Here is a 14,482-nt window from a genome sequence, read left to right on the forward strand (position 1 = left end):
ACAGATAGACCGATATTTAGATAGATTATTCTAAACAGAGGAATATTTTCCACAAATTTCTCTCCCGAGGCAAGGAATTCTCTCATTCTCTCTCTCTCTCTCTCTCTCTCTCTCTCTCTCTCTCTCTCTCTCTCTCTCTCTCTCTCTCTCTCTCTCTCTCCCTCCCGAGATAAGGAATATGTACATCTTTCGAGGCAGGGAATACATCTCTCTCTCAGGGAAACAAAAGGAAGAGGGAGACCTTTGACAAGCCGCAGGCTTCTTGTCTTCGTCGAGCCTACTGGAGAGATAGTGGCCATCATTAGTCACGTAAAATCTATCCAATAATGTGTTTTATATTTACTGAGAATCTTATTGATAATAGTCAGGCTAAGTGCCAGGACCCAGAGTGTCATAGTGCCATGACCCAGAGTGTCATAGTGCCACGACCCAGAGTGTCATAGTGCCACGACCCAGAGTGTCTTAGTGCCACGACCTAGAGTGTCTTAGTGCCAGGACCCAGAGTGTCTTAGTGCCATGACCCAGAGTGTCTTAGTGCCACGACCCAGAGTGTCTTAGTGCCACGACCCAGAGTGTCTTAGTGCCACGACCCAGAGTGTCTTAGTGCCACGACCTAGAGTGTCTTAGTGCCATGACCCAGAGTGTCTTAGTGCCACGACCCAGAGTGTCTTAGTGCCACGACCTAGAGTGTCTTAGTGCCACGACCTAGAGTGTCTTAGTGCCATGACCCAGAGTGTCTTAGTGCCACGACCCAGAGTGTCTTAGTGCCACGACCTAGAGTGTCTTAGTGACATGACCCAGAGTGTCTTATTGCCACGACCCAGAGTGTCTAAGTGCCACGACCCAGAGTGTCTTAGTGCCACGACCCAGAGTGTCTTAGTGCCACGACCTAGAGTGTCTTAGTGACATGACCCAGAGTGTCTTAGTGCCACGACCCAGAGTGTCTTAGTGCCACGACCCAGAGTGTCTTAGTGCCACGACCCAGAGTGTCTTGGTCGCATGAAGCATGGGGGGGGCGGTCCTCATCTACAGTACCCAAATATGGCAACGCAGAGCGACAAAAATCCTCTGGGAACTAAGTCGCCTCCCATACCAGCAAGGGTTGAGGGCCACAACGCTCCCATACCAGCAAGGGTTGAGGGCCACGACGCTCCCATACCAGCAAGGGTTGAGGGCCACGACGCTCCCATACCAGCAAGGGTTGAGGGCCACGGCGCTCCCATACCAGCAAGGGTTGAGGGCCACGACGCTCCCATACCAGCAAGGGTTGAGGGCCACGGCGCTCCCATACCAGCAAGGGTTGAGGGCCACGACGCTCCCATACCAGCAAGGGTTGAGGGCCACGACGCTCCCATACCAGCAAGGGTTGAGGGCCACGACGCTCCCATACCAGCAAGGGTTGAGGGCCACGGCGCTCCCATACCAGCAAGGGTTGAGGGCCACGACGCTCCCATACCAGCAAGGGTTGAGGGCCACGGCGCTCCCATACCAGCAAGGGTTGAGGGCCACGACGCTCCCATACCAGCAAGGGTTGAGGGCCACGACGCTCCCATACCAGCAAGGGTTGAGGGCCACGACGCTCCCATACCAGCAAGGGTTGAGGGCCACGGCGCTCCCATACCAGCAAGGGTTGAGGGCCACGGCGCTCCCATACCAGCAAGGGTTGAGGGCCACGACGCTCCCATACCAGCAAGGGTTGAGGGCCACGACGCTCCCATACCAGCAAGGGTTGAGGGCCACGACGCTCCCATACCAGCAAGGGTTGAGGGCCACGACGCTCCCATACCAGCAAGGGTTGAGGGCCACGGCGCTCCCATACCAGCAAGGGTTGAGGGCCACGACGCTCCCATACCAGCAAGGGTTGAGGGCCACGGCGCTCCCATACCAGCAAGGGTTGAGGGCCACGACGCTCCCATACCAGCAAGGGTTGAGGGCCACGACGCTCCCATACCAGCAAGGGTTGAGGGCCACGGCGCTCCCATACCAGCAAGGGTTGAGGGCCACGACGCTCCCATACCAGCAAGGGTTGAGGGCCACGGCGCTCCCATACCAGCAAGGGTTGAGGGCCACGGCGCTCCCATACCAGCAAGGGTTGAGGGCCACGACGCTCCCATACCAGCAAGGGTTGAGGGCCACGACGCTCCCATACCAGCAAGGGTTGAGGGCCACGACGCTCCCATACCAGCAAGGGTTGAGGGCCACGACGCTCCCATACCAGCAAGGGTTGAGGGCCACGACGCTCCCATACCAGCAAGGGTTGAGGGCCACGGCGCTCCCATACCAGCAAGGGTTGAGGGCCACGGCGCTCCCATACCAGCAAGGGTTGAGGGCCACGACGCTCCCATACCAGCAAGGGTTGAGGGCCACGACGCTCCCATACCAGCAAGGGTTGAGGGCCACGACGCTCCCATACCAGCAAGGGTTGAGGGCCACGACGCTCCCATACCAGCAAGGGTTGAGGGCCACGACGCTCCCATACCAGCAAGGGTTGAGGGCCACGACGCTCCCATACCAGCAAGGGTTGAGGGCAACTAATAAACCAGACAAGACAAGGCTGATCTCATGGAGACCTTTAACATAGTGAACACGTTGGAGGATATTAATCCAGACCACTTCGTTATTAGGTCAGATGTAACACCAACAAGGAGCAACAGCGTCAAGCTCAACAAGCCACAGTGTAGGACTGAGAGCAGGAGATGCTGTCTCACCCCACGGGGTTATAAACCCATGGAACCGCCTACCCGCTGAAGCCGTCAATGGCAAGACATTACTGCTGTTCAAAATACAGTTTAAAAAATAAAATACAAAATAGAATAAAAAATCAGGAAAAATGAGGGGGTGGGGACGTTTCACAAACCGCCGGCTTCCTGTCTCCGTCGAGGCCACTGGATAGATAACAGCCCTCAGATAAATTTCGTTAAATACAATCTTGCTAAGCTTCTTACAGGTTTAATGTATATATGAGAAACCTGAAACAGATTCACCCCGGAGCATGTATTTAGGAGGTCAGGCATGAAAAGGCGGAGCAAGAGGACCAGTCCTGCAGAATATGACCTCCAGCCACACTAACCTGGCATCCCGGATTCGATCCAATGGCGAGACTGAAATAGTTTGACATGAATCATGTCAACCGATGCCTCTGTTCACCCAGCAGGAAATAGATATCCAGGAGTTAGGCCTCCGTTGTGGGGTGCGTCGTAGGCAAGTCATTAGTTTTTGACGATAGGGTGGAGAGGGGGAGCTCGTGGCCCGTACAGCACCCTATCTTGGACGACAGGGTGGAGAGGGGGACCTCGTGGCCCGTACAGCACCCCATCTTGGACGATAGGGTGGAGAGGGGGACCTCGTGGCCCGTACAGCACCCCATCTTGGACGATAGGGTGGAGAGGGGGACCTCGTGGCCCGTACAGCACCCCATCTTGGACGATAGGGTGGAGAGGGGGACCTCGTGGCCCGTACAGCACCCCATCTTGGACGATAGGGTGGAGAGGGGGACCTCGTGGCCCGTACAGCACCCTATCTTGGACGACAGGGTGGAGAGGGGGACCTCGTGGCCCGTACAGCACCCCATCTTGGACGATAGGGTGGAGAGGGGGACCTCGTGGCCCGTACAGCACCCCATCTTGGACGATAGGGTGGAGAGGGGGACCTCGTGGCCCGTACAGCACCCTATCTTGGACGACAGGGTGGAGAAGGGGACCTCGTGGCCCGTACAGCACCCCATCTTGGACGACAGGGTGGAGAGGGGGAGCTCGTGGCCCGTACAGCACCCCATCTTGGACGACAGGGTGGAGAGGGGGACCTCGTGGCCCGTACAGCACCCTATCTTGGACGACAGGGTGGAGGGGGACCTCGTGGCCCGTACAGCACCCCATCTTGGACGATAGGGTGGAGAGGGGGACCTCGTGGCCCGTACAGCACCCCATCTTGGACGATAGGGTGGAGAGGGGGACCTCGTGGCCCGTACAGCACCCCATCTTGGACGACAGGGTGGAGAGGGGGAGCTCGTGGCCCGTACAGCACCCCATCTTGGACGACAGGGTGGAGAGGGGGAGCTCGTGGCCCGTACAGCACCCCATCTTGGACGACAGGGTGGAGAGGGGGAGCTCGTGGCCCGTACAGCACCCCATCTTGGACGACAGGGTGGAGAGGGGGACCTCGTGGCCCGTACAGCACCCCATCTTGGACGACAGGGTGGAGAGGGGGACCTCGTGGCCCGTACAGCACCCCATCTTGGACGACAGGGTGGAGAGGGGGACCTCGTGGCCCGTACAGCACCCCATCTTGGACGACAGGGTGGAGAGGGGGAGCTCGTGGCCCGTACAGCACCCCATCTTGGACGACAGGGTGGAGAGGGGGACCTCGTGGCCCGTACAGCACCCCATCTTGGACGACAGGGTGGAGAGGGGGAGCTCGTGGCCCGTACAGCACCCCATCTTGGACGACAGGGTGGAGAGGGGGACCTCGTGGCCCGTACAGCACCCCATCTTGGACGACAGGGTGGAGAGGGGGACCTCGTGGCCCGTACAGCACCCCATCTTGGACGACAGGGTGGAGAGGGGGACCTCGTGGCCCGTACAGCACCCCATCTTGGACGACAGGGTGGAGAGGGGGAGCTCGTGGCCCGTACAGCACCCCATCTTGGACGACAGGGTGGAGAGGGGGACCTCGTGGCCCGTACAGCACCCCATCTTGGACGACAGGGTGGAGAGGGGGACCTCGTGGCCCGTACAGCACCCCATCTTGGACGACAGGGTGGAGAGGGGGACCTCGTGGCCCGTACAGCACCCCATCTTGGACGACAGGGTGGAGAGGGGGACCTCGTGGCCCGTACAGCACCCCATCTTGGACGACAGGGTGGAGAGGGGGACCTCGTGGCCCATACAGCACCCCATCTTGGACGACAGGGTGGAGAGGGGGAGCTCGTGGCCCGTACAGCACCCTATCTTGGACGACAGGAACTCTTATAATATAATGCTACAGTGGTGTGCGTGTACACACAGCGGTACACACAGCGGTACACACAGCGGTACACACAGCGGTACACACAGCGGTACACACAACGTAACTGCTGAAAACCACTTTAATAAAACCTTTAGAATCAACTTTCATTAGGGACAGCGTTAGCAAGTTACTGTAGTCTAAGAAGAACTCAAGTTGATGACACACACACACACACACACTCACACACACACTCACACACACACACACACACACACACACACACACACACACACACACACACACACACACACACACACACACACACACACACACACACACACACACACACACACACACACACACACACACACACACACACACACACACACACACACACACACACACACACACACACACACACACACACACACACACACACACACACACACACACACACACACTCTGCCACTACACTTGCCAGTCACTCCTCTCTCCATGACCACCTCAATGCACCACTAAAATAAACGGAAAAAAGGTAAGTGTAAATGAGATATATGCTAACTACTGACAGGTGTGACTAACTGCATGAAGTGCAACACCAATGTTTGAGCAACACGGTGACTGTTGCAGGCGTGCTGGCAACACCAGCAACACAGCGGAGAGAAACTGTATAAGAGAGAGTGAGTGAGAGTGACACAGAGAGATTGAGAAACAAAGAAAGTGAGATAGAGGGAGGTAGGTAATGAAGCAAGGAAATAAACTGAAGCATAATAATGTTAGGTAAATGTCAATGTGATGATAGGGAGATAGAGAGACACACATGCATAATAGATAAAAGACCAAACAAACTCTAATAAAATGCTAATATTGACCAATGTGATAAAGCAGTGATTACTGCTAACAATAGCATTAATAACGCCCCGTGCCCCTGGGCAGAGTAGAGACGGTGGTGGAGGCGTGGTGAGCACCTTGCTCCTGACGGCCCGCCCTGAACACCACCACAAGACCCTGCTGTGTAAAGCCTTCAGCCCCAACCTGCCCAGGGCCGCCCTCCTCGACCAGGTCACCCTCCATGTTCACTGTGAGTACCTCCACCACCAGGTCAGATTATTCATATATATATATATATATATATATATATATATATATATATATATATATATATATATATATATATATATATATATATATATATATATATATATATATATAAATATATATTAATAGGAAGGGAGTACCACCTCTGGCTGGAAGAAGGGGACCGTATGCCTCGGAGGAAACCACACATAACGCATTACAGGGATTCTTTAGGTCTCCTCCAATACAATTTCTGTGTGCGTCTCTCCAACCACCACCTTCCTTTTGTTTTTGTTTTTTTGTGCTTTATTATATATTTAATGGTTACAAGATATACATTGGTTGATACAAAATGTGCTTTAAAGGTTATGGATCTCTTGAAGCTCCTCCGCTTCCGGGCAGGAACCGAGGACGCAGCAGCCGTTTCCCCTTTGGAACGCCACAATGAGGCGCTGAAATAAAAAACTGGCAGCCCTTGGGTCTTTGGTGACGTCAATGAGTCTGGAGCCCAATTCCTTCAGAAATCCCAAGGCACTCCTACCCTAGGGGCCATGCATCTCAGACGCTATGGGAACAAAGGTGTATTGACCTTCCAGTCGCCTGTACTTGAGTGACTTTGCTATCTCCCTGTGGTTGGCCGCCCCACCTGCTTGATCAGCACCGAAGTGTACATAGGTGTCAGCCAGGGTGGATACACATGTGTAGTCCCACACCAACTGTTTGCCCCTTTTCCAGGGGTATATAGTGATGCCATCAGGGCGAAGTGTTGGGTCACATCTGGGTTTTGGTCCCCTAGGATGCGAGGTTCTCTCTTTGCTGGGCACCCAGCTGAGACGAGGCTTCTCTTGATGATGTCATTGACCTCGTTGTCTTGCATGCCAGCCCTTTGTGCCTCCGCAGTGCAACCCATGCAGTCCATATTGGTCTGCTTCCACCCTGTTGCAAATACACTTGTATTCAATGTGAATTGGGGCACCAAGGCGGAAAGCCACTGCTACTCGACGGGATTCTGGATCTAGACGCGTGCCCATTGCTGACATGGGTACTGCCAGGAGGAAGTCTCCTGCATGGGGAGACAAGAAGTGCTCTGAGGCGGGCTTTCTCCTAATCTGATGTTGCGGCTCTGAGCATGACATCGCCTTTTTTTTCCACTAGTGGGTTGTCCCAGCTGGACTGTTTATGTTTTTTTTGTTGGCTCTATAATGGATGCTGGGGCTGCAAGAGCAACCCACTAATTTGAACATTCAGTGAAAGCAGGATCGTGTATTCCTGCTGAATCACTCAGGGGTTCAGGTAGGATATCTCTTACGAGGTCGTGCGACGCATGGGAGGAGGAAAGAAAGGCTGGTACAGCAATCTGGGAGGCTGTGCGGACACCAAGGCCCCCGAGTCTTACAGGGAGGGTTGCTTGCTCCCACTGAGAGTCGTCCAATGGAAGGTTTAGGACTTTCACCAGCATGTACCTCAGAAAGGTGTCATACACATTTAATTTAGGTTTGTTGTAGGATGGAGAACATCTCAGAAAGTAGGTCAACTTAAGAAGAGATAGGCATCTTGTGTGGAGGAAGAGCCAGAGCATCATGGGCATCAGTCTTGTTAATCCTGTCTAACATTCTTCTTAGATCATTGATTTTTGTCTCCAGGACCTCCTCGATAGCTTACGCGGGCCAATGGGGGCACCCAAGAGGATGCAGTCAGGTGGCTCGACAACAATGTCTGGAAGAACATTTTTTATTTGGCCAATGATGTCTGGGTTGCGGGAGACTATTTCGCAGCATTTGGATGCATTGAGAATGAGGTCCAAGGCTGCTCCTTGCTCCTGGATTTTTCCTTATATCCTGCAAAATGGTATCCGGGGTTCCGGCGAGAGTGCCATCATCCAGGTACCAGATGTTTAGCTCGCTTGTCAGGCTATCAGTGACCTCTTTAATTTATTTATTTTATTTATTTATGCATATACAAGAATGTACATAAGGAATGTGAGGATACAATTATGGTAATTACAGTCTTGTAAAGCCACTAGCACGCGCAGCGTTTCGGGCAGCAATGGCTAAGCTATAATGGCTATTAATGGCTAAGCAGAAAAGGAGGGGGGCTAATGGATCACCTTGTTGGACACCTTCACAGGAGTCTATTTCATGCTCCTCACACAGAAGCTTAGAGTCCCCACTGTAGCACGATCGTATGGATGGGTAAAGGGGAAGGAAATGGTTGTGTACAGCCCTGAGGACAGCGTCTCCTCTGACTTGAGTGAAGGCATTTTTAAAGTCAAGCTTTACTAATGCCTTCTGGTCCGAGTGATCAGCAATATACGGCCGCGCTACATGTGCTGCAGCTTCACAGCCTAGGGGGATCCCAAACCAGAGCTGATTAGGTTTCAGCAAGGTGGCTGCTTCCTGGCTGATAGATCTCACTGCAGCCTTAGCTTCGAGGCGCCGAAGGGTGTTGCCAACAGCAGTGGGCCTGATTCCTCTATCCTTCTTCTTTAGAGCACAGAGTGGTGCTCCATAAAAGAGAGAGAGGCTCTATGTCCTCAGAGACGCTGCCAGCCAAGCACATGTTGAAGAGTCTGGTAAGTTTCACTAGAAGGTCCTTTGCGGCATCTCCAAGCACCAACTTCAACATATGTTTGGTGTGCTGGGATTTCAGGCCTGTAAAGCCCCCTGCTGAACCTGTTGGGAAAGACATGGCTGCTTTGTACACCTCAGATTACCTTTACAAACAGAACACTTCCCCATATGAGAGAATCGAACCATTGGGCCAGCAGGTGCCAGGCCTCTGGTGTCGTTGGAGAAGGGGATTACGTGGTGGAAAACCCATCCTAATTCCCTTACTTTTAACAATCTGAGGGTGGTCTAGTGGTTAATGCTCTGGCCTGGCACCTGCTGGCCCATGGTTCGATTCTCTCATATGGGGAAGTGTTCTGATATATATATTTATATATATATATATATATATATATATATATATATATATATATATATATATATATATATATTCGTTCTTGTATTCAATATAGACGTAACTTCACTTCAATATAGAGGTAACTTCAATATAGACGTTCTTGTATTCAATATATATATATATATATATATTATATATATATATATATATATATATATATATATATATATATATATATATATATATATATATATATATATATATATATATATATATATATATAAGTAGCAGTCTTTCTTGTAAACATATGTTGCTGAATATGATCGAAAGGGTAATGTTAATGATTCTAACACGAATCTTTTCAATATTTTGTATAGTTTTCCTTACTGTCGTGGGAAGTTGAAAAATGCACTCTCGAAAGTCAATTTTCACTCTTTATATTTTGGTCTGATGCCTAGAGATGCGTTTAGCAAGGTTACTCCTTACATTCTCAAAGGCATGTTGTATAGAGACAGTGAGAGAGCCGCCTGACAACGAGAAAGACAAACGAAGAATGTGTTTCAATAAAATGTCCCGTGTCTCAGCTAACGTATATACATTTACTCCTCATAAATGTCCAATATTGTTCTCAAACTCTGCAGTTGTTCCTGTGGCGCGGGTGACTGTCAAGGGGAAGGAAGGTGGCAATGTCACCGTCCGACAAGGCGACTCTGTCACCTTCACCTGTCACCTAAGAGCCAACCCACCCGTCTACAACGTCACCTGGTTCCATAACGTAAGTCCAGAAGGTTCTACGACCGTTCTTGTATTCATGACTGCTTATAAGCCTCTGGGGCAACCTCCTCCTGGAATCCAAGACTGGAATGTCGATGTAAATATGTTAAAAGAATTTATAAAGCACTTTGTTCCGTAAACAAAATTGTATAGTTTTTAAGATAGGTTTTTCTATAAGGAAAGTGTTGTGGAATCTTAGGTACGGGAAGTTTATGGTGATGTGAGAGCTCTATGCCGGTATGACAGAATGACAGTATGACAGAATGACAGTATGACAGTATGACAGTATGACAGTATGGTAGTATGACAGTATGACAGTATGACAGTACGACAGTATGACAGAATGACAGTATGACAGAATGACAGTATGACAGTATGACAGTATGACAGTATGGTAGTATGACAGTATGACAGTATGACAGTACGACAGTATGACAGAATGACAGTATGACAGAATGACAGTATGACAGTATGACAGTATGACAGTATGGTAGTATGACTATGACAGTATGACAGTATCATAGTATGGGTCAGGGAGAGGATACCAGGACACGGAGCTGAAATGTTAGGACAAGGAGCTGAGGTATGAGGACAAGGAGCTGGAGCAGTCTGTTGGACTACCCGGCAAGATGAAGCAAACCTGGAACAGTCTACTGGACTACACGACATGATGAAGCAAACCTGGAACAGTCTACTGGACTACACGACATGATGAAGCAAACCTGGAACAGTCTACTGGACTACACGACATGATGAAGCAAACCTGGAGCAGTTTACTGGACTACACGACATGATGAAGCAAACCTGGAACAGTCTACTGGTCTACACGACATGATGAAGCAAACCTGGAACAGTCTACTGGACTACACGACATGATGAAGCAAACCTGGAACAGTTTACTGGACTACACGACATGATGAAGCAAACCTGGAACAGTCTACTGGACTACACGACATGATGAAGCAAACCTGGAACAGTTTACTAGACTACACAACATGATGAAGCAAACCTGGAACAGTCTACTGGACTACACAACATGATGAAGCAGGACTGGAACAACCTACGAGCTGCCTGGCACAATAAAGCAGGCATGGAAATCCATTGAGCAACTAATTCAACATATAAAGTACTTTGTCGCTCACAAAGATCCAGGTTCCACAATACACACAATACACTCCGTGTATCCTGCACAGAACTCTTGTCTTAAAAACCGAAGCGGCGTTAATCGATTATTTAAACTCTTTGTTCCCATCTCATTAACGTCTGACCTTAGGAAAGATCAGAGAAGAAAGAAAAGGTTGAGATAGATTTCCAGCCAATTAGTCTGTTGGAAAGATTGTGGCTTACCGATCTACATTCCAGTTCCTCCTTTTGTGGGGCTCCAGTCTTTCTTCTGTGGGGCTCCAGTTTTGCTTCTGTGGGGCTCCAGTCATGCTTGTGTGGGGCTCCAGTCTTGCTTCTGTGGGGCTCCAGTCTTGCTTGTGTGGGGTTCCAGTCTTGCTTCTGTGGGGCTCCAGTCTTGCTTCTGTGGGGCTCCAATCTTGCTTCTGTGGGGCTCCAGTCTTGCTTGTGTGGGGCTCCAGTCTTGCTTCTGTGGGCCTCCAGTCTTGCTTCTGTGGGGCTGCAGTCTTGCTTCTGTGGGGCTCCAGTCTTGCTTCTGTGGGGCTCCAGTCTTGCTTGTGTGGGGCTCCAGTCTTGCTTCTGTGGGGCTCCAGTCTTGCTTCTGTGGGGCTGCAGTCTTGCTTCTGTGGGGCTCCAGTCTTGCTTGTGTGGGGCTCCAGTCTTGTTTGTGTGGGGCTCCAGTCTTGCTTCTGTGGGGCTCCAGTCTTACTTGTGTGGGGCTCCAGTTTTGCTTGTGTGGGGCTCCAGTCTTGCTTGTGTGGGGCTCCAGTCTTGCTTGTGTGGGGCTCCAGTCTTGCTTGTGTGGGGCTCCAGTCTTGTTTGTGTGGGGCTCCAGTCTTGCTTGTGTGGGGCTCCAGTCTTGCTTGTGTGGGGCTCCAGTCTTGCTTGTGTGGGGCTCCAGTCTTGCTTGTGTGGGGCTCCAGTCTTGTTTGTGTGGGGCTCCAGTCTTGCTTGTGTGGGGCTCCAGTCTTGCTTGTGTGGGGCTCCAGTCTTGCTTGTGTGGGGCTCCAGTCTTGTTTGTGTGGGGTTCCAGTCTTGCTTGTGTGGGGCTCCAGTCTTGCTTGTGTGGGGCTCCAGTCTTGTTTGTGTGGGGCTCCAGTCTTGCTTGTGTGGGGCTCCAATCTTGCTTGTGTGGGGCTCCAGTCTTGCTTGTGTGGAGCTCCAGTCTTGCTTGTGTGGGCCTCCAGTCTTGCTTCTGTGGACCTTCGCTGAGCTATACAATCTCTTTCTTTCTACTTTGCTTCATTATAAAAATAATTATTTGGATAACTTTTATATTAATAAATATTTGCTTGATATCTATTTCTTTTTTCAGCATCAGTCTATCTCTATCACCATCTTTCTCCCTTGCAGCCCTATCTTTATTACTGTGTTGGTCTTGTCTCCGCGCTCCCTCCCTCTCCCCCTCTCCTTTCTTCCCCTTCTTTCATACAGCGAGAAATCATTACCTCAGTAATGATACGAGTCGTCTAACCATTCTTCTCAAAGGGGCTCATTTCTCATCTCTGATTAAGTCTTTCTTGACTTAGGCCAGCTTGAATTAAGCCAACTTCACTTCGATCAGCTTGATCTAGCCCAGCTTGACATAGGACAGCTTAACTAACACCTGCTTGACTGAGAGCTGCCTATTATACTTACAGCCTTAGGTGAGTTGAAAATGGTGTTTTTCAGGCAATATTTAAAGAAAAATATGAAAGGAGATTTTCTCTTATACACATGTCATTAAACACAGCACCATTGTGACTATTAATTATTTTCTTTGGGATGTTTTCCATTCTACGCCAATATCATCTACCATCTGGAGCGTGAAGACACACTAGGTCACTTAATCTTTCCATTTTATCGTTCGATGTTTCGTCAGCATTGTAACATCTTCAGGAGTACACTGTTGAACTGACACAGCTATACTGAGCTTACAGGCCGTGTTGGTTTAGATTCAGCTACTCGGATCAAAAAAATCCAAGTAGCACGGGCTATGGTGAGCCCTCAGTAGACTTACTTGGCACAGGAGCGGTACTGAAATTTGTGCTTACAAGTTTGTTGTTGTTGTTGTTTAATATTCGCTACTTGGAACAAAAAGTTCCAAGTAGCACGGGCTATGGTGAGCCCGTTGTGGACTTACCTGGCACAGGAGTGGGGGGGCTGCTTACAAGGAAAATTCTAGACATTTATAAGTGTGGGGCCACCACTCTACGTTTCACCTGACCCCATTAATGGTAGGGAGCGGCGAAGGATAGGGTGAGGTGATTGTTGCCTGACTCCGGCTTCTAGCTGTCCGCCAGGTCTTACATCTTCCCTCTGAGTCAATGGAGGACCATCGAACAGCTGTATGCTCGAAGTCGAATTCATCTGAATGTTGATTACTGGTGTCAGATTCTGAATGAACACAGCCTCAAGTACACGAAACCTCCCACGATCGTCGGAGCGTGTGATTACGGCCGTATCTCTCACTATGTCTTAATGATTCAGGATGGTCAAATGAACAAATCTACAAGGGCCATGACGAGGGTTTGAACCTATGTCCGAGAGGATCCCAGACGCTGCCTTAATCGACTGAGCTACGACATGGTAAAATAATTGCAACCGGGAAATCATCCTGATTTACCAACAGTCTCTCCGAGACACAAACCAGGGTTTTTACGCAATTCCCCCCATGCACCCGGGCTATGTAAATAAGATGGTCTTCCTCTTCGCCCTTACTTCATTACACACAGAAATCACAATAGCGTGATGCATCATGCATCACGCTATTGTGATTTCTGTGTGTGTGATTCAGGATGGTGTTGTGGTATTGAGAATGATGTTGCTTAATACCTCCGTCTTGTTGATGAAGTGTAAGACGTCTAATCAATGTATTAGTGGAATATCCAATATAGCATATATTTCGGAGCACAGTCTTCAGACCTGTGTTTGTATTGATACACAACATTAGTACACCTCAGCGTGTCAGAGGCGGCAGAGATGTTACTTCTCATAATGAGGGAAGAAGTACGAGGGTTATTATAATAAATGACAGGACTCATGGAATGTTATAATATAGGACTCATCCTTGCTTTTTGACTGTAAGGTTTGCAGTTCCTTTCAATTATGTCTCATATTACCTTCTCATCCTTCTTGAATGCCTGAGTGAATGTATTTTTATAATACACCACAATAGCTTCTCTGGGGGCAGATTATCCACTCTTGGGGCCTGATTATACTCATACATATATACATCGTTCATACATTTTCCTGCATCAGTTGGTTTACGGTAGACAGCTGTGATAAATTACGATGTAATTCCCCAATTACGATGGTTTTGTCATGTTGCATTTGTTGATTTATATAATACAGGTATACTTAGGTTATACGTTGTGTGACTTAGAGTATACCGTGTGTGACGTCTGGTATGCTCTGCCACAGGGACGAGCGGTGCGTGGAGGGACAGTGGCGGGCCTGGAGGTGGACAACACCACAGTCACCCTGAGGAAGGTCACGCCCGACCTGCGGGGCCTCTTCACCTGCCTCGCCAGCAACGCTGAGGGCGACGGTCACAGTAACGCTCTCAACCTTAACGTCCAGTGTGAGTACACGCTCTTCTCCTCCTGGGAGAGTACACGCTCATCTCCTCCTGGGAGAGTACACGCTCCTCTCCTCCTGGGAGAGTACACGCTCCTCTCCT

General features: G+C 50.0%; 1 protein-coding gene across 1 annotated transcript in view; it reads left to right on the plus strand.

Annotated features, from left to right (window-relative positions):
• The window catches only part of LOC123745457 (hemicentin-2), a 209,460-nt gene that overhangs the window by 86,635 nt on the left and 108,343 nt on the right, over positions 1-14,482 (plus strand). Inside the window, exons 4-6 of the mRNA XM_069302653.1 lie at positions 5,881-6,025; positions 9,567-9,700; positions 14,224-14,383. Coding sequence (XP_069158754.1) covers positions 5,881-6,025; positions 9,567-9,700; positions 14,224-14,383 — 439 coding nt within the window. The remainder of the gene's footprint in view (positions 1-5,880; positions 6,026-9,566; positions 9,701-14,223; positions 14,384-14,482) is intronic.

This window comes from Procambarus clarkii, chromosome 1 (genome assembly GCF_040958095.1).
Source record: "Procambarus clarkii isolate CNS0578487 chromosome 1, FALCON_Pclarkii_2.0, whole genome shotgun sequence".
NCBI lineage: Eukaryota > Metazoa > Arthropoda > Malacostraca > Decapoda > Cambaridae > Procambarus > Procambarus clarkii.